Source organism: Vombatus ursinus, unplaced genomic scaffold, assembly GCF_900497805.2.
Source record: "Vombatus ursinus unplaced genomic scaffold, bare-nosed wombat genome assembly UNPS02014809.1, whole genome shotgun sequence".
Lineage (NCBI taxonomy): Eukaryota > Metazoa > Chordata > Mammalia > Diprotodontia > Vombatidae > Vombatus > Vombatus ursinus.
This window is the reverse complement of record NW_020954587.1, coordinates 12,230,040-12,250,315: the sequence shown is the minus strand read 5'-3', so window position 1 is coordinate 12,250,315 and position 20,276 is coordinate 12,230,040. Positions and strand designations below refer to the sequence as shown.

At 38.1% G+C, this 20,276-nt stretch overlaps 1 protein-coding gene across 1 annotated transcript in view; it reads right to left on the bottom strand.

The window, feature by feature from the left end:
* Positions 1-20,276, bottom strand: part of DNMT3L (DNA methyltransferase 3 like) — a 110,803-nt gene that overhangs the window by 2,337 nt on the left and 88,190 nt on the right. The window contains exons 8-12 of the mRNA XM_027875462.1: positions 20,116-20,203; positions 18,501-18,589; positions 5,969-6,044; positions 2,854-2,993; positions 1,012-1,097 (exon numbers count right to left, since the gene is read on the bottom strand). Coding sequence (XP_027731263.1) covers positions 1,012-1,097; positions 2,854-2,993; positions 5,969-6,044; positions 18,501-18,589; positions 20,116-20,203 — 479 coding nt within the window. The remainder of the gene's footprint in view (positions 1-1,011; positions 1,098-2,853; positions 2,994-5,968; positions 6,045-18,500; positions 18,590-20,115; positions 20,204-20,276) is intronic.

The following is a 20,276-nucleotide window of genomic DNA, read 5'->3' as shown; positions in this document are numbered from 1 at the left end:
TTTGCCAGGTTATGTATTTCCTTTGCCAAGGCAAATCACAACACTTCTTTCACTTAATGGACAGACTGAGAGTTTCTGTGTTTTGTCACCTAAAAGATACACAGTTCTTGAAACTTTTCTAGTTTACACAAACCTGGAAGAATTTAGGGTTACCTTCACACCATGATGAGGAATTAGGATAGAATAATCATTATCATCTTCATCATCATGATGGTGATCATTGCTATCATAGTCATCATCACTACCACCACCACCACCACCATCATCATCATCAAAATAATCCCTACCATTTATATTGTACTTTAAGATTAGCAAAGTGCCCAATACATATTTTTTGTATTTGACCCTCACAACAACCCTCTGAGATAGGTGCTGCTATTATTCCCATTTTTCAAATAAGGAAATTGAGGCTTAGTGAGGTTAAGGGTCACACAATTAATAAGTTTGAAGGTAGGGCTTAAAGCCATATATTTAACTCAAAGACCAACATTGTATTCATTATGACATACTGCCTCTCATGGAGGCTCCAGAAGAAACAATTAATTTAATGACCTCTAAAAGAAAAAAAAAAGAGTCCTGAAATAGTGTTCTACATTGCTTTATTCCACTTCAAATGCTATTTGTGGTGCCTATATGACCAATGGTTGTCACAACTGTTTTTTAAACAAGAGGCTTCACTAAAGGTTCTTGGTTTCAGGGTGTCAAGGAGATGGACACTGAAATTATGTAGGCTACATCTTCTGATACTACCTTTTGAGACTGGGATACTGGAAAATGGTATAGTCATTTCAGGGTAATACTGAGAAGAGAGACTTCAAAAGGAGGAGACATAAGCCAGGCCAATGGCCCTGAGTTGAGATCTATGGTGTTAGTTATCAGAAAGGATCTCCTAACTTCCTCAGCACTTTTTCCTGGCTCTACATTGTCATTTTGTCCCATATCTTCAAAACCTTTCCTGAATAAATGGGTTTTCAGTTATTTGACTGAACATCAAATACAAATTTACATCACCTTTTCATGGATGGTATGTTGCTCCATACAAGTACTGCATTCTTGATCATCTCATCACACACCTCATATATGGTCACTGGATCAGTCTTAACAAATAGAAAATGGATGAGTATGTACTGTATGCTAAGTAGCAACCTCTCCCTGCTACCCCCACTCCATATTATGATCTGAATGAGTACAGAGAGCAGCTAACAGCAGAATCATTTCTGATATTCAAAATGTGTTTTCCAGGTTCTCTACATTGAATAAGACTGATAGATTAACAAAACATTTATTTATATTTGAAACTTTTCTTATGCAGATAATTCCATGAGGAAAAGTACAACATTTGAAAGTCACTTCCTTTGAGTTTCATTGGAAATTATTCTGATGTGGATGCAATCCTTTGCATAACCCTTCCGTCTTCAGTATTGGGAAACTGTGTTCCCTAATAGGAACCACAGTGCTACTCTAAGTAGATGACTTGAATAAACTCACATGAAAATCTGAATCCAGGTTTAATGATGGCATTATGTTAGTTTCTTATAACTTTAAATGAGTTTTATACAGTATAAGACATCATTACAAGTCTTAGTGGTATTGGTATACATATTTTTAAAAAGAATAAGTGCTGGAGCAAGATTTAGGAACAATGATGCATCATGATCTTCTCTATGTGGACATTACTTCCGCTAGTACAGATTGTACCCCACCTATGCCCACTCATTCTGTACCATTCTTGCCCATATCCTTCCATAAATTATTCACATAGAATCTTCCCAATGTGCTATAAACCTTGTTCTGCATCTCAATACCTAAAACTAAAATAGTTGCTTTATATTTTTCTAATCATGAAAAAGAATTGAAATTAAAAGTTTTCTTTTTCACAAGATACAAATTAGGGCAAAAATTCCTTACCTCCTGTAGGGTATTTGTAGCTGTCAATAGCATCCTTTTGTTATATTTTACTTTTTAAACTATTTAAAGTAAAGTTACAATCAGGAAGAGAAATAGTTTAAAAAGAAATTAGAGGAAAGCTCTTGAGAGAGGAAAGAAAAGGTCTAAGAAGGAATGAGTAAAAACGTTCATACATGATTATGACTCATAACCTGAACTGAAAAGTCACTGAGACTGAAAGAATTATCATTATAGTCTGAACTAATGTCGAAGAAAGATGAGACTGATAGAGATTGGAATCATGAACCAATAAAGAAGACCCAGCCATGACTTAGTATAAATCAAAGTAAAAAAGAAATGCCATAATCATTGATCTTTAGGTACTTGGTAAGGACAAGTGTGCTGACAAACAAAGGAGGACAAGAAAGTGAAAGGGAAAGAAAGAGAGGAAGAGGAGGAGGAAAAGAAGAAAGAGGAAGAACAAGAACAAGAGAAACAAGAAGAACAAGAGGAAGGAGGAGGAGAAGGAGAAACAACATGATATTGTCTCTTCAAAAGCAAAATAACATTATTTCTACCAAAGTAATTTTGGAGGATATTCCATATCCACATGTGGTTATGATTTCCACCTCTTTCTTATAGGCCAACACCTATAATTATGGCAAGATTTAAAAATTAAGAAACTAAGTTGATGGTCCCCTAGGTCAATACTCCACTACTAGAAACAGAGATCATATTTCTGCAGTATTTGCATGTCAAAGATAATGAGACTTTAGCCTTTAGCTTGTGGTATCTAACTTAATCCATTAGGTCTGATCGATAAATGTCAGCACTCAAGAGTGTATACTTCCAAGAACACAAGGCAAACTTTGTGTTACTAAATGAGGAAAAGATTTGAGGGAACTCTAGAAAAAAAGATCCTGTTTGTTGTGGTGAGTTGATGTTGAAACACAAACAGCTTTATACCTCAAGGAATCGAGAAGCAATTTCTCTATCATCTTTGGTCAGGACCAAACTGTCCACAAACATCCAGAAAAATGGCTTTTCACTGTCCATCTTAGGCTTCCCATATTGTAAGACTCGGTAATATTGAAGGAAGTACCATACTAGAAGTAGCAGAAAATAAGGAAAGAGAATTATTATTCAGAAAAGAAACAAAGGACATAATCCTAGAATGTCTTCCTCTAGAAAGTGGCAACATGGACCCTGAAAATAAACCATGAATTAAAAATGTGGGTGAGCATGCCAAAGCAGAATGGAAAAGAGAATTATTTGATGCTGGATACAAATTTATGGTCTTATTTTCATTTAGTTATATTTTAGTTTCTTGTCTTATTTCTTTCCTTACATCTAGTCTTTCCATGATAAAGGAATGGGTAAAATCTGTTCAAGGGAAGTATCAGAGAAAATAGGCTCTGCTTGGTTTTTGTTGACTGTGTCTACTGTGAATTATTTTTAAAAACATTTTATTTATTGATGCTTTATGATTTTATATTATTTTAATTTTCCAATACATCTTGCATAGAACTGTCCTTTGTAACAGAAAAAACCCAGATAATCAAAACCAAAACATTGACTATTTTTGACAGTGTGTGGAATTCTGCATCCATTGTTCATCACATCTGTCTCCACCAAGTGAAGGAAGTGATATGAGTTATTTTCCTCCTGGATTTGTACAACTGAAACATTAAGGGCATGATTTAGGTTTGTTAACACATAACTACTCTCCTTCTACAGGGAATGAAGCCAGATTAGTTCTTGAAAACAGAAGACATCTATTTTGTGAGTCTCCTCTGCCAGGATTGTTTTGTGGTTTGGGGACCATTTCATTACAGTGCAGGAGCTGTCTCTGTAGAATGAAATGGGAGAAAGGAAGAGAAAGGCAGCATGTCAGCCTTTCCCCTACCGTAGCATGCCTGATTCTTTGACCTGGAAGAAAGAAAATAGACACTTCTAAACCATAATGGAATGTTCTCTGAGGCTTTCTAGAAATTGAGGACTCTGTCCATTCCTAACTGCTTGGGTGTGGTGTTGCTGCCACTCTTCTGAGGGCTAGCCTTGCTGTGTAAAAAAGGGAAAATTCAATTCAATTTAATTTAACAAACTTTTACAAAGTGCCTACCCTAGGCAAAACAATATATTAGGCTTTCGGAGATACAAAGATGAAAAACACCAATGTCCCCACTTTTATGGAATACACTGAAGGAGGTATTTCATTAACACAAATCAGTAATACAAGATGGCATATAATTAGGGAAAAGGAGAGATCCAGAGAAAGTGTTGTAAGAAATTTGATGAAGAAGATACTTTTAGCTGGGGAGGGGACAGGCTGAGGGGAGGTTGCTGTTTGGATGGTATTGGTCATCAGAGTTGGGGCATTTGTTGCCTGCCGCCATAGCATCTTCTCCCTCCCCTTCTGAGAGTTCCCTATTCCACTCGAAGAATTAAACAAGGAACATAGAAATGTTGACTGTCAAGGAGAGCAGTTTTCACTATATCAGAAATTTTTAACCTTTTTTTGTGTCATGGATTCCTTCAGTAGTCTGGTGAACACTATGGACCCCTTCTCAGAATAATGTTTTAAATGCATAGAATAAAATACTTAGGAAGACAAAGGAAATATAATGGAAACCAATTGCACCAAAATATAGTTATCACATGTTTTTTAAAATCAAGTACAAGAAACCCTGTGCTGGTGATTCTCCACTCAAATCACACTTAAGCCATGTTGAAACAGAGAATTTGGAAAATGAATGGGAGGAGAATGTTCTAATCTTAGTTACTTGTATCTGTCAGAGAGAGGAAGAACACAGCTTAATGCTGGTTGTAAAGTTATTTAGATATTCCTATTGTAGTAGGGACAAAACCTCTTTTTATTCTGACCTACTCTTTTTTTTCTCTAACAGGCTGTATATTCCCTAGCCATCTCTACCTATGGGCATAGGATAACTCCTTCTACTTTATAACCTTCATTTCTCCCCTGCCCCTTCTCTGAAACCTCTCATATCTAGAATCTTCTGTTCTAAGCTGGAAACACCCAATTTCCTAGCTGATTGGTGACTTTCTATCTATGATATCAGGGTGGGACACCAGTTCCTCCCTAGCCTATAAAAATCTGAGCATCTCTAATCCTGGGGTGGGCACACTTATCTCTACTTCCAAACCCCCAAGCCAGTAAGCTACCCAGAAGCATAGAATGGACCATTGTCCAGAAATCCAAGACAATTGTCTTCTCCCTTCCTCCCCTTTTGTGGTCTGAAGACCACTATGACTCAGGATCCTCGAATGTGGTCCTAGTTAACCCTTTCTCTTCCCCTTCTGCTTTGGATGTTTTAGTCTCAATGTGTGTGGGATGAACTAATGTCAACATCAGGACATATTAGTTCAGCACCTATTGGGTATCCTTTCCAGTTCTTTTGATGACTCTTCTTGCTGTTCTCTCATTGTCTCCAGTTTAGCCATGGGACCTTCCTGTATGGGCCTCTTAAACTCATTTTTAAAAAAGTCTATTGCTCTCAGCATTACCTGGCTTGCCTGGTTTTCCTTATGAAGCTCCTGACAGTCCCTAGACCTCATATTCTAACTGTTTACTTGATTTTAAGAACAAGATGTCAAAAAGTTAAGAATAACAGAAATTTTAGATCTATCCGTGTATTTAATTTTCTTTCTTCCTTTTAAAATTGTATTTATTTTTTAGGACAGGGTTTCCCTACCTCACCCAAGCCAGAAATGTAGGGGCTCCTCAATAAGCAGATCCAATTCTGATCATCCTCAGGGGAACTTTGGCTTGCTCTGTTTCTGAGCTGAGTTAGTTGGCTTTTCCTCAAGCAACCTGGTGTCCCAGCCTGGACACTCATTTCACTGATGCAAAACTTAGTGGGAACACTCTGTGGTCTGAGCCCACTGGAGCTCAAAACCTCCAAACTCAAGAGATGTACCAGCCTCAGCTGAGTTAATAGGCCTATGCCACCACATGCAGTGATCTTCTAAATAAGGAAGCAATCTTAGGTGGGGTAAGGGAACAATGCATATAAAGAGAATTTCAAGAGATAGTCATTTAATGTCTCAAAGAGTCTCTTACCAGGTGGATGTTCGGAGATTTGACCAATTGGAGGAGTGGAACCATATATTAGATCAAATGGTCCCCATTCTTCTACCTAATTAAACAAAACATTTCAGAACTTTTGTTATACTTTCTTTATTCTAACATGTGATTCAAGACTTCTAAAAGGGTATATATTAATCTCTATCACATTTGTGATAAGTGATAGGTCTCCTCTGTCTCTCTCTTATAGCATCCTATAACAACAAATGTAGCATAGATTATTGAATTATAGAATTCTAGAGCTAGGACTTTTAGAATTTAGAGATCATTTAAGTCCAGCTTCTACCTAGATCCTCTCCCCAGCATCCCTTTCCAATTGTTTCCAGTCTTTGTTTGCAAACCTCTAGTGATAAAATCATTGGATGTCTTGTGAGAAAGCCTTTCCTTTCCATGGTGGAACATTTTTAATTTTCAATTTAATTTCCTATGTTGAGCTGAACTCTATCTCTCTGTAACACTATATACTTCTGCTAGTTCTGTCTTCTGGAACTACACAGAACATGTCTAGTCCCATTTTCCCGTGAGAGTCCTTCAAAAATATAAAGAGCTGGGGCAGCTAGGTAGCACAGTGGATAGAGCACCAGCCCTGGAGTCAGGAAGACCTGAGTTCAAATTTGACCTCAGACCCTTGACACTAGCTGTGTGACCCTGGGCAAGTCACTTAATCCCAATTGCCTCACCAAAAAAATAATATATGTATGTGTGTGTGTGTGTATAAACAGCTATTATGTATTCCCTAAGCCTTCTCTTCTCCAGTCTAAACATGCCCAATTCCTTAAACTTCATAGGGCAAGGTTTCTAAATCCTTTCACTCTCCCACCATACTCTTTTGTCATCATCTGTCTTAAAATGAGACACCCAGACTGAGCATAGTCATCTATGACTATGGCAGCACATGGATGGACTTCTGCCTACCTGACTATGAACTATGCTTTGGTTAATGTAGTCTCAAGCTGCATTTCTCTACCAAAGTCTTTTTCTGAAGCTTCATTATGACATGGAGGTGACCCCCAGCTACTCAAACTCTGACAGGCTCTTCTAAGCTGGAAAGATTTTAAGTTGGAGACCAGAGATGAGCTATATGTCTTTTGTCCCAGAACCAACCTAATAAGTGGGAGGGGTTCACCACAAATCTGGCTGCTGATAGTTGAACTTTTTAGCACCCACAGCTCTCAAAGGCAAGCTACTAAGTCATAGAAGGGCATCCCAGGAGACAATACTCACACCACTAAAGTTGTAGATCTTTGACCATTTTCTGGATGATAACCTCATCATATTGACTCATAATGGACTTGAGGTCAACTAAAACCCCTTAGTTGTTTTTCCCACTCTCTCCCATCTTCTACTTGGGAAACTGTCAACATGAACTTCCTAAAGTACGTGTTAAGAATCATAAGAAAGGCAGGGTGAATGGGGCTTTGTTCTGCAGCACTTTATATATTCTCTTTTTGGCCTCCCATCCCTTGCTTAGCCTAACTCCCAAAGAATTGTTGTTGCCACCCTCCAGCTGAGACCTTCCTTCCTCCATCATCACACCACTTGTCCACTATCCTTTTTGAGTCAGGAGGGTTTTGTGCCTTAGAGACATGGGTCAGACTTTCCAGGGGATGAACCAGCACACCTCCCAATGTGGCAGTAGCCCATGGAGGCCTCATCATGGGTGGCAACCCAGACCTAAGGACCCACTTTAGATTTTTCACCAGGTATTTCAAATATCATCAATGATGTAGCTTTGAGCTGACTTTAGGGGACACTAAGGCCTTCCTGCATGCCAGGTGACACATCCCCTCTCCCCTTCCCCAAACACTTTTCTTCCGGCATCTGAGTTTCTAGTTATAGATCTGCACAGGTCTGACCATGCCATTGTATAGTGTAATAGCTTCCAGTAGCTTCCTGTTGCCAATACATAATGTCTTAACTTGGCATTTAAGGTGATGGTGGGGGACAGAATATGCAATTTAGTAAGCACCTACTACTATGTGCCAAGCATTGTGCTAAGTGCTTTAACAAATATTATCTCATGTGATCCTCACAACAACCCTGGGAGGCAGGGTGCTATTATTATCCCCATTGAGGAAATGAGGCAGAAAGAGGTTAATAAGAGTAGTAATAATAGCTAACATTTACATAGTGTTTACTATGTGCTAGGAACTATGCTAAATACTTTATAATTAATATCTCATTTGATCATCACAATAACCCTGAGAGGTAGGTGCTATTATTATCCCCATTTTACAGATGAGGAAACTAAGGTAAACAGAGGTTACCACATGGCTAATATTTCCGGCCACATCTGAACTCAGGTCTTTCTGAATCTAGGTCCAGTGCTCTATCTTCTGCTTTATCCAAGATGGTCCATAATCTTGCTTCAACTAACTTTTCCAGCCTTGTGTTACATGAGTCCTCTTCATACACTTTACATTATAGCCAAATTCTATTTTTCATCTCTTTCACACAGGTATTCTTCCATGCCTGGAATCCTCTTCATCTTCATCTCCGCCTCTCAGAATATTTATCTTCCTTAAAGCCTCAAAGTTCAGCTGTCCCCTCCCTGCATGAATTATCCTGATTCCCTCTAGCTGTTAATGCTCTGAGCCTCCCCAAATCACCTAAAGTCTAAATATGTTTCTCCCCATAGAATTTAAACTCTTTGACAGAAGGAATGCTCTCTTTTAGTCTCTGTAGTGCCAGAACTTAGCACAATGCCTTAAATAGTAGGTACTGAGTAATTTTTTTGTTAAATTGATTTAAATTTTACTGAACTGAAATTTTACTTTAAATTTTTTGTTATTTATTTTATAGAAATTTATTTATATTAAATTGATTTAAAATGATTTAAATTTTACTTTCTGAAAACTATAAATGATCTGTCTACAGTATAACATTCCAGTCCAGTAACCTCATCAAAAATTAAAATCATAATGATAATAATATAATATGACAATAGCTAGCATTTATAAAGTGCTTTCAGGTTAGCAAAATGCTTTACATGTGTTATATCAGATTAGTCTCACATATCTTGTTTCTAGTGATCTCATGTTGACTTGCTTCACATCTAGCTAAAATATCCTTTAAGGGGGCAGCTAGGTGGCACAGTGGATAGAGCATCTGCCCTGAAGTCAGGAGGACCTGAGTTCAAATCCAGCCTCAGACCAAACACTTGACACTTACTAGCTGTGTGACCCTGGGCAAGTCACTTAACCCCAACTGCCTAAGCAAAAAAAAAATATATATCCTTTAAGACTTACATGAACTGATGCTGAGTAAAGTGAACAGAACCAGGACACAGTACACAGTAACAACCACATTGTGCAATGATGAACTTTGATAGACTTAGCTCTTCTCATCAATGCAATGATCTAAGACAATTCCAAAAGACTCATGATACCCACATCCAGAGAAAGAACCATGGAGTCTGAATGCAGATCAAAGCATTTTCTCTTTTCTTTTCTTTTTTCTTTCTCTTGGTTTTTCCCTTTTTGTTCTGATTCTTCTTTCACAACATGACTAATGTGGAAATATGTTTCATATGATTGTACATGTATAACCTGTATCAGATTGCTTGCCGTCTTAGGAAGGGAAGAGGGGAGCGAGGGAGGAAGAAAAAAAATTGGAACTCAAAATCTTATGAAAGTGAATGTTGAAAACTGAAAAAAAAATAAAGAAAATTATCACATTAAAAATAAAACAAATAAAATGTCCTTTAAAACACAAAAAAGGTGGTATCAAGTGAATTTATGTACAGTAAAGGGAGTCAAGGAAGTGGGAATAATATGCATATAATTTACTAAACAACTTTGCTTTAAGTTGACCCTGTATCCAAGTATCCTCACCCACAAGATGCACAGACAGCTGAAGATGGGCATGGTTAGAGTAAGAGGATGCCATCATCCAAGGATAACTTCATGGAATGATTTCTTGAGTGAGAGACTATTAATCCTTCAGGTTGGACCCCTTGGAGTGTTTTCCTGATCATGTTCCATGTGATCCACACATCCTTGGCACACATCCATACACAAATGAACCCTTAATGCTCTCAGACTCAATTCATGACTTCCTGTCTAAGCCTTCTGCACTTGCAAACCTTAGTTCAACTTCCTTTTTACTCCTACAGATCTCCTTTAGAACCAAGTCATTCGCCAGCATTCCCTTATCCCCTTACTCAATCCTCTGAGTCTGTTAAATTCCGATGATCTACATCATTTCCTTGAATGGAGGAGGAGACATCTGACATTCTTGTATTATTCCAGAATGAAAACAAATAACTCATCTCTTCCATAGGCCCTCCAACTGAGATGACTGATAAACATGTACTAATATGCAGACCTGTGAGTCTTGTGTTTGGGTGAAGAGGTATTTTGAATTATTCAGCTTGAATTACTTCTCTGCTCCATTCACTTTTCATTTGGGTCTGTTGGCTTGCTTCATATAATCTGGACATTGTGTGAATCTCAGGGAAATGTATTTTCTAAGCCATTAGGAATATTTCCTAGACCAGATGTATGCTGTAATTCGCTATAGTCCATTGCCAGATCCCAAAGTGGAGTCCCCTACTCAGGAATTTAGTGATATAACTGGCACATTTGAAGCACAGTATGTTAGCTGTACCACTGCATTACTAACCTGGCTCTAGGAGTAACAACTGCAACCAGCTAGATTTCCTTACTACCCAGATCTAAGAGTAGAGTAGAATAGAGTCTGGCCTTATTTACTGTTCCCCATGTAGGACAAAGGGCAGGTAGGTGGCCCAGTAGATAGAGTGCCAGGTCTGGAATCAGGAAGACTAGTCTGGCCTCAGACACTTACTAGCTATGTAGACCCTGGGCAAGTCACTTAACCACTGTTTGCTTCAGTTTCCTCATCTATAAAATAGCTAGAGAGGGAAATGGCAAACCACTCCAGTATTTTTGCCAATAAAACTACAAATGAAGCCAAGAAGAGTCAGACATGACGGAAAAACAACAACTGAACAACAAAAATATATGACATGCCATCTTCTATCTCTGTACCTTTGCACAGGTTGTCCTTAGTGCCTCTCAAATGCTTTCCCTCCTCAATTCCATCTTCTGGATTCCCTAGCTCACTTCAAGGCTCAGACGAAGTGTCGCCTCCTACAAGAAGCCCTCCCTAAGTCTCCCATTTTTTAGTACTCACTGAATTGCTCTGTATTTATTGATTTATTATTTGTTTGTTTGTTTTTCAATATATTCCGTATTTTAAGAGGCAGCTATGTGGTATAGTGGATAGAGTGCTGACCATGGATTTAGGAAGACCTGAGTTCAAATCCAGCTTCAGAGACTTACCAGTTATGTGATCCTGGGCAAATCACTTAACCTCTTTCTGCTTCAGTTTCCTCATCTGTAATAATGACATCTACCTCTCAGGGTTGTTGTGAGGATAAAATGAGATAATATTTGCAAAGCTCTTAAAGCATTCTATAAATAGGAGCTATTATTGTTTTGTATTTGGTTGCTTTTTTTTTCAGTTTTGTCTGACTCTCTATGATTCCTTTTGGGATTTCTTGGCAAAGATACCAGAGTGGTTTGCCATTTCCTTCTCCACCTCATTTTACAGATGAGGAAACTGAGGCAAACAGGGTTAAGTGACTTGCCCATGATCACACAGCTGGTAAGTGTCTGAGGTTGAATCTTAACTCAGGTCTTCCTGACTCCAGGCCTGGCACTCTATGTATTGAACCACCTAACTGTCCCTATTATATTTTTATATAATTTAATACTTATTTGCATACAAATTGTTTCTCTCAAGTTGAATGTAAGCAATTTGGGAACAAAGACTTTTGTTTTTGTCATTGTATCCTCAGAACTAAACATGGTCCCTGGCATAGTAGGTGCTTAATGCATGTTTGTTGAAATGAACTGAATGCAACCCAAATTTAGAAAAGTGATGAATGCAAAAAGATTTTCTAGATGTGTTATAGTCTGATGATAGTTATGACATTTATCTTGTGCAATTCCTTCTACTACACCAGTTTTGGGGGAGTTCATGAGTATTATTTTTTAAAGACCTCGTGAGCTATGTGAGAGAAATGATTACTATTAGTCAATGATGTGAAGAGATTCAGATTTCCCTTTTTTTCTTCTATCCTCATTTCAAGACCTCAGTCTCTGCAGGTGGAGCTAACCTTCTCTATCTGGACTCCACCCAGGTGGGGCAGTCTTTGTGTTCCACTCAGGTTTGGGTGGGGATAAATTCTCTTAATAGATTGCCTAAGGCTAGGGGTAATTTAAAAAGTAAATGATATAATCAAAGTTCAGATCCAGCACGTCACTGTAATATTTATTCTCTCATTAATTGTTGATTGACACCCTCAGTAACACCTACTCTTGGAAAGGTATATAAACTGTGAGTCTGCCACCATAATTGTCTTTGGTGTAAGAGAGAGCCGGCCAAATGATCATCCTTTTATTAAAATGATATCATTATTAATAACATGATTAAATTACCCAGAAATCATGTCTCTTGAACCTTTTTAAATGCCACAATGGAATGTTGTCTTATCTTGATGAGATCTTCACTGTGGCATAGTATCATGGTTAGGATTAGGATTAGGGTTAGGATTTGTAGAGTTGTGTATAGACAGTTGACTTTGGAGATGGGATGACCTTCCCTCAAATCTTACCTCTGACACAAACTGGCTATGTGATCCTGAATAAGTCATTTAACCATTAAGTAGCCCCGGCAGTCATCTGAGGCTTATATGTTATGGGGAAGGTCCTGATCAACATTGGTAGACATAGTTTCTCACCAGGAGTTCCTTATACCAATGAAATCAAAGGTCTAGTGAAAACATTTTTTTCCCCTCTAGTGTGAGACCTCACCAATACTATAAATTGTCCTGAGTTTTCTTCAGCACCTATGATAATACCATCCATCTATTAAGTCAGAGTAGTGCCAATTCTAGGAAATAGACTTATTATAGCACATAGGAGGCTGAGGGGTGTTATCAATGAATGCCAGTAAAATGAAATCCATGTTACAGAGAAATCCTCCAATCCATGAACTCCCTGTGGTGCTTTTACTGTTTTGCAAGAAGTGAAGAGTTTAGGATTAGAGCTGTAAGGGATTTCAGAGGTTATTAAATTCAATCCCCTCATTTTACAGAGGAGCAGATTGAGAAACAGCAAGTCAGTGATATGCTTAAAGTCACACAGATAGAAAGCACCAGAGCTGGGATTTGATTCTGCTCCTCTTAACGCTTAATCCATTGTACTTTCCATTGCACTCTTGGTAGCCATCTTATAACTTTCCTGTCCTGACAATATCTCTCACAGACTTGTTAAGACCTTCCACTGGATATTAGAGGTGGGAGATGTACTTAATGAACTCGAGCAACAAGTGAGCCCCCATCTTGACCTACCTGGACCCTCATGAATAATCATATCAAATTAAATTAAAAATTAAAACTACATTTAATAAGAGATGGTTAGGACCATCCTTTCATGCTCTGTGCCTCCCTCCCCCACAACACAAATCTGCAAGTACTTCTTCTATAAGCTGACCTCAGGAGAGAGAGGGGGAAACAAAACAAAGCAAAACAACTATATTAAATGAGAGAAAGGGCTACTTGCTCTACGTTTGGGGTAGAGAGAGATCCTTGTAGGGGATCTCCTTATTCCATCATTATTCACATTGACTGCAGGAACCTAGACTTTTGGTTTTTCTTTTTCATTCTGTAGAGGAGATAAGAAGCCAACAAATATGTACAAACAAGCTATTCCCATGATAAACTGGAAATAATCAATTTGGGGTGGGGCACTAGAAAATGATAGGGAGAGAATTTAGTAGAGCCCTTATTAGCACTTGTCCCAGCTTCACTATTAACTAGCTTCCCCAGCCATGACCAGTTGTCTTGACTTATGTCTTGCCACTGGACTTCAATAACTCTGAAGGAGAGAGTGAGGATGACTACTTTGTGTGTCTCTACCTCACTCTAAACTCAAGAACCTTGGGAATAACAATGCTTCCAGCCCACTGTCCACAGCCCCCATCCTGGGAAGCAACTCTGATGGAGAGGCAGCTTGGCAGCTCCCAGATATATCTATTGAAGGCCTAGAAAAGGAAGTTCTCACCACCAGAGTCCTTGGCACTGTCAAATAATTCAAAATCAGAAGCTGGTATGTGCTAAACACTGGGGATGCAGACAGGAAAGCCAGACAGTCTCTGCTCTCAGGGAGCTCGCATTCCACCACATTTGGAAGGCCTCAGCTGCAAGTGAGATCGAAAGGTCCCATGGTTCTTAGGGAGCAGCAGCAAAGCAGATGGTAATTCTTGTTTGTTATCATTTCCACTGATAAAATCATACAAGCTTCTGATTTTGAATTATAGTAAGTACTTCATAAACATTTCATTTATTCCCTACCCTGCTCCTCAATTATTTCCCCCAAAGGAACTTCTAAAGGAACCTTAAGTAGTTATACATTTTCCACCAACTTTAGTATTTTAATTCATTCTCATTAATTTCATTACATTTCATCTACCTAGATTCAGTCCAGGTGACTAGTCTATTGAGAGATTTCCGGATATTAACTTTGTCATCTAATGCTAGTTATGCCACTCAGGTTTGTGACATATGCAACTGGATAAGCATTCCATCTGAGCTCTTATCCAAATCATCTCTTAAAATATTAGACAGCCCGGAGCCAAGCACAGATCCCTGGGGAACTCCATTAGAGACTGCATTCCAGGATGACATGGAATCAGACCTTTTAGGTTAAGCCATTCTGCCATTTCCAAACTATTCAATCCAATCTTGGTCCTCCTTGGTTACCTCATGTACTCCCCACTGTTCCCGCTGTTTATGTGAGAAGGAGTTGGAACCTGCCTGAATTTACTTGTAAAATCCCCAAACTATGTATAAATGGCAATTCAATTGATAGCGCACACCCAGGGAGCCCTTAGGTGTTGGTGATTCGATTCAATTTAGCAAATATTTGTTGTTCCTACCCAGCAGGGCTGGCTGGCTGCCCCAAAGCTGCTTGCCTCAGCCCAGCTTTCCGTGTGGACTGTGCCTGGATTGTGATTTGGATTGTGATTTCCTGCCTCTTCCCCTACTTCTACTTTTCTTTCCCTTGAGGTCTATGTACTTCCTGTTTCTGGCATGAGTCAACTTCCACTCCTTTACTCTTCCTGGAAAGGGGTGTGGAACTGGACATCGAAAACTTGGATAGCATTTTCTAATGATTGGATTCATTGCACATGTTAAATTTGGTGACCAGTAAGAATGCCTCAGCAAATCTTCTCGTGAAATGAAAAAGGATAAATAAATAAAAAAAAGGAGACCCTGGGTTGGGGCAGGATTTCTAGACTGAGGATCTCCCAAAGTCACTAACTTGGAGTAGTTACTAAGATAGTAATAATGGAAAAAAGACTGTCCCTTTCCTTCCAGAGCTGAGGGAAGGGTCTGTACGCTGAAGACTGGCCCGCTCCCCAGCAGATCTCTTCAAGATGGCAGTTTCCATAACATTGAAAGCTGATACCAAGGGTACCATCCCTTGACCACTCTGATCCTTCTCCTCTCTTTGCCTAGCAAGACCTAGGGAGTCTACCGTCTGAGAATTCACCATGGTCTAGACTAACTGGAAAGGCCTGGGTTTGAATTCCATCTTGGACACTTGCTACTTGCAACACCTTTAACAAGTCATTTCCCTGTCAAAATCCCAATTTCTTAATTTGTAAAATAGGGATATAATTCTTGTCGTATCTACCTAAAAGGGTTCTTGTGATGAAGTCACTTTGCAAAAAGTCAAAGAATTATATAAATGCAAGCCATTATTATCATTTGCCTTATAATATATATTTTATAATCATGGTACAGTTAGACTCTAGGGTTATTCAGATTTGAGGGACAGTGATTCGTATATCAGTATTTTTTCATAAAAGATATACAGGCATATGTTTAGAGTTGGAAGAATGGAAAACTGTCACAGAAATTGGTGGATTATTTGCCAACTGAGCCCCCTGTAAAATCATCAAATTGGGTCTTATTTTCTGCACTGCTGTTCAACTATTTGGCAAGTCCTTAACCCTCAGATTGCCCTCAGGGTGTCTAAAGCACATCATTCTCCCAACCCTACCTCCTCTGGATGGGGCTAGGCCTAGTCAAAAGTTTTCTTTGATACTTTTCTACTTGATTTCCTTCACCGTTTTTTTTTTTTTTTTATCTTTTGGCATGCTCTCAGCCATCTCTTTCATTCTTCCTAATTATTTTAACCCTTTTTCTAATTTGTAAGTAAATCTTTAAATCAAGGACAGTAGGTCCTAGAGAGTAAGCAATGGAAGCATTTTTTTCAGGGGGAGGGTGAAGAGTGGTAATTCCAATGCCTTTGAAATCAAGACAGGTAAGCAATGTCTTATATATTTATGTTTAAGGACGTATACTAGCTGTATGGTGATGGACAAGTCACTTAAACTCACCATTTGCCTGGAAATTCTCTAAGACTGTATTGTATATAAAGGTGTTGTTGATCCACCTTGGCAGAGGGAATTTCTATACCAGGAATTACACTTAATGAAGAAATGATAGGCACAGGTCATACTCCTCTCCCTCTCTAAACCCATCTACTTAAGGGCTCATTCTGCAATCTGATATAGTGAATCGTGAAAGGATTAAATGATGCTTCAGATGATGTTCCTTAGAATATAAGTTCCTTCAGTCAGTGAGGTAGTGAAGTGGCTAGAGCACCAATCTTAGAGTCAGGAGGACCTGAGTTAAAATCTAGCCTCAGGAGCATACTAGCTGTGTGACCCTGGGCAAGTCATTCAACCCTGATTGCCTCAAAAAAAAAAAATGTGTGTGTGTGTGTACATATACATACATATATATTTACATATATATATGTATGTATATGTACAACACATATTCCTTTAGGGCAAAGGTTCTTTTTCCTTTTTCCTTGTTTTTCCAGTGCTTAACAGAGTGTTCCATTGTAAGTGCTTAATGAATAGTTGTTGAATGAGCAAATGAATCAATGACTTACAATGTCAGTGTAATAGCTACACACCAAAACAATTTGGCTGCTTATAAAATAACAATCCTGATGGCGATAATAACCAATCTTAGTAGTGCAAAGATACCTGGAATAGAAGTTAGAAAACACAAATTTAAAGCCTGCCTCTGACAGCTGCTGCCGGTGAGACCACGGCCACCCTTCATCCCGATAAATACAAATAACAATATTTGCATTAACTAACATGAACAAGGCCACTGTGAAGAAAGCATGTTAGTTACTGTTAATAATCTATTACTGCTATTAAAAGTAGGACACATTTCTAATGTCATTTATGGTATACAAAGGAGGGGAAGAAAATAAGCATTTATATAGTACCAGTCATATGCCAGGCACTGTGCTAAGCACTTATCAAATATCTCATTTGATCCTGACAGCAACCCTGCAAGTACTGTTACTATCTCCATTTTACAGCTGAAGAAACTGAGGCAGGCAGCTAATTAATTGACTTGCTCAGACAGAGTCATACTGTTAGTAAATATCTGAGGACAGATTTGAACTTCCTTCCTAACTGCAGGCCCAGCTCTCTATCCACTGGGCCACCCAGCTGCCTTAGTATTTTCTTCTAATATCCCTGTGAGGGCAGCATTATTATTCTTATTTTTATAGATAAGGAACCTGAAGAACAGAGAGGTAGAAGTGATTTGTCCAAGGCTGCACACTCCTAAGGGGTAGAGTCATAACTTAAACCACATTGTCTGAGGCTCATTCTAATATGCCACAAATACATGGCTATGACTAATAGCAGTTCAGTTTGCTAATCTTGAAACTGGCTCTGGTACAAGGTAATATACATTAATATGCAAACCTATTGTTTGCTCAGTATATATTAAAGGAATATATATATATATGTATACATATATATACACGCACACACACACACACACACACACACACACACATATATGTATATATCAGAGACTTTGGAGGGTATTTGTTCTCAAGGCAGCTAAGTGGTACAGTGGATAGAGCATTGGGCCTGGAGTGAGGAACCTTTGAGTTCAAATCTAGCCTCAGATGTTTCCTAGCTGTGTGACCCTGGGCTAGTATCTCTGGACCTCTGTAAAAGAAGGGGATTGGATTAGATAATCTGAATTACCTTTCAGCTCTAAATCTTATGATCGCATGAATGAGTATTTTGTATCATAGTACTATTATATGGGACCTTGGAAATTTAGGGAAGCAGAAGTCAGAGATATCTATAGAATAGCTTGGATTTCATTTCAATGTTCACATGATTCTGAATGCCTAAAAGAATGCAATGCTAAAATTTCATCATTTAATTTCAGCTTTCAGGGGAAATAACGAGGCAACTGGTGTCCATGTATTTCAGACAAAGCATTATGTACGTTAGCAGAACATAGTGGTTTCCGCCTTTATTATGCAACATCTCATATATGTACGTAATTTCCGCTTCTAGTAGAAGTAGGGCTATCAAAATTCTAAAATTAGTCAAACATATTCTGCTTTATTTTACTTACATCTTTCCTGAGTACATCTGTTACATCATCCAGATGCTTCAGATTTCCATTACCAGAACTGTTTTCTAAAAATCCAAACTTGACTAGTTCTGTATGGGGTAAAGAAGGAACATATTATGTATTAATACACATTTTGATTCCATAAGGCAATAAAAGAGAAGTCTAATTACTAATTTTTAATAGCAGACCTACCACTAGACTTCAGTCCATCAAGGTTGTTTGATTTCATTGTGGTTGGTGTTCCCTTGATCAATCTCGATTATAATCCCTCCCTGCTCTAGTAGATAGTTTTAATGATTTGTTGTGGCTGGACAGAGTCATGACACAAACACATAAGCCCAAGAAATATGTTAAATTTTTAAACATTTTAAGCTTCAGTTTTTTATTGTTTTTTTTTAATTAAAATTATAAAGTCATTTCAAAAACATGTTCTAAATGACTAATTGTCAGAGAAATACAAAAAATAATTCTGAAGTTTCATCTCATACCCTACAATGACAAAAAGAGGAGTGGTCAATGTTTGAAGGACTGTGGGAAAGTAAACACATGACTATGTTCTTGGTGGAGTTATAAAATGGTCTAAGCCTTCTGGATAGTTATTTATAATTCTGGAAGAAAATTGGTCAAACTGTTCATACCCTTTGACCCAACAATTCTACTACTGGACATATACACCTCCAATTGACTGCTGGAAATCTATGGATATTCCCTTTAGCAGTCTGGATTAATCTGGATGATCCAGAAGCATCTCAAAATCAACAGATTTTGTCAGAATTTGTCAGATTTATCAGAACAGATGTCATTATTTTTCTCCTAAATCTGTTCCTCCTCTGAACTTCTTTATTCCTATTAAGAACACAACCAAAGGGCACAATACAGCAATTAGCCTTCATTCTTTAGTAAGATCCAATCAGTTACTGAGTCTTACTGATTTTACCTTCTCAACATCTCTGCATTTCTTCTGTCTATTTAGACTGAACCCACCCTAATCCAGACTCTTATCACCCTTGCCTGGATTATCATAATAGGCCTCTAATTATTGTCTCTGTATCCAGTCTCTCCCCTCTTTGATCTATCCACCAACAGAGCTGCCAGAGGTCCATGGACCACATTTTTAGAATTGCTGGATTTGAGAGTCTCTGACATCCTTTCTAGCTCAAAATCTATCATCCTATGATCCCTTTCTGAGGCTCGGTTTCATCATCTGTAAAATGGACATAATACTTTTTGTATTTGTATCTGTAAGCCTACCTTTTAGGCTTATTATGAAAAATAAGCATTAGCCAATGTTATGGAAATGAGTCATTATTTCTACAATACTATTAATAGCTTTGTAAGTTCTGACTGGAGCATTTATAATTTGATGCAATATATATTCCTCTTTTCTCTTTATATGGAATGTAAGTGCCTTGAGGGAGAGAAATATGTCTTCTGTTCCTTTTCTGACTAGCATATTGTTGAATGTCTATTAGATAGACAACAAATTTTCTTTTATTGGTATCTCCCCCAGACCCTTTGAGATAATCAGTACTCATGAAATGCTTATTGAATGAGCATGAAGCTTTTTTATTTTAAAAGAGAAAACAACTTTGGATAAGATTGTGAATACATTTACCTTCCTCAATATCACCGAAAAGGGATAGAACTTGGATTGGTTTTCGCTTCCATTCAGGCATGGTTTTATACATTTCCAGAGGTCTCTGCTGTATTAATATATAAACAAACATTTGTTATAGGTCCTCTTAGAAAATGAAGAATGAACAACAATGTAAACAA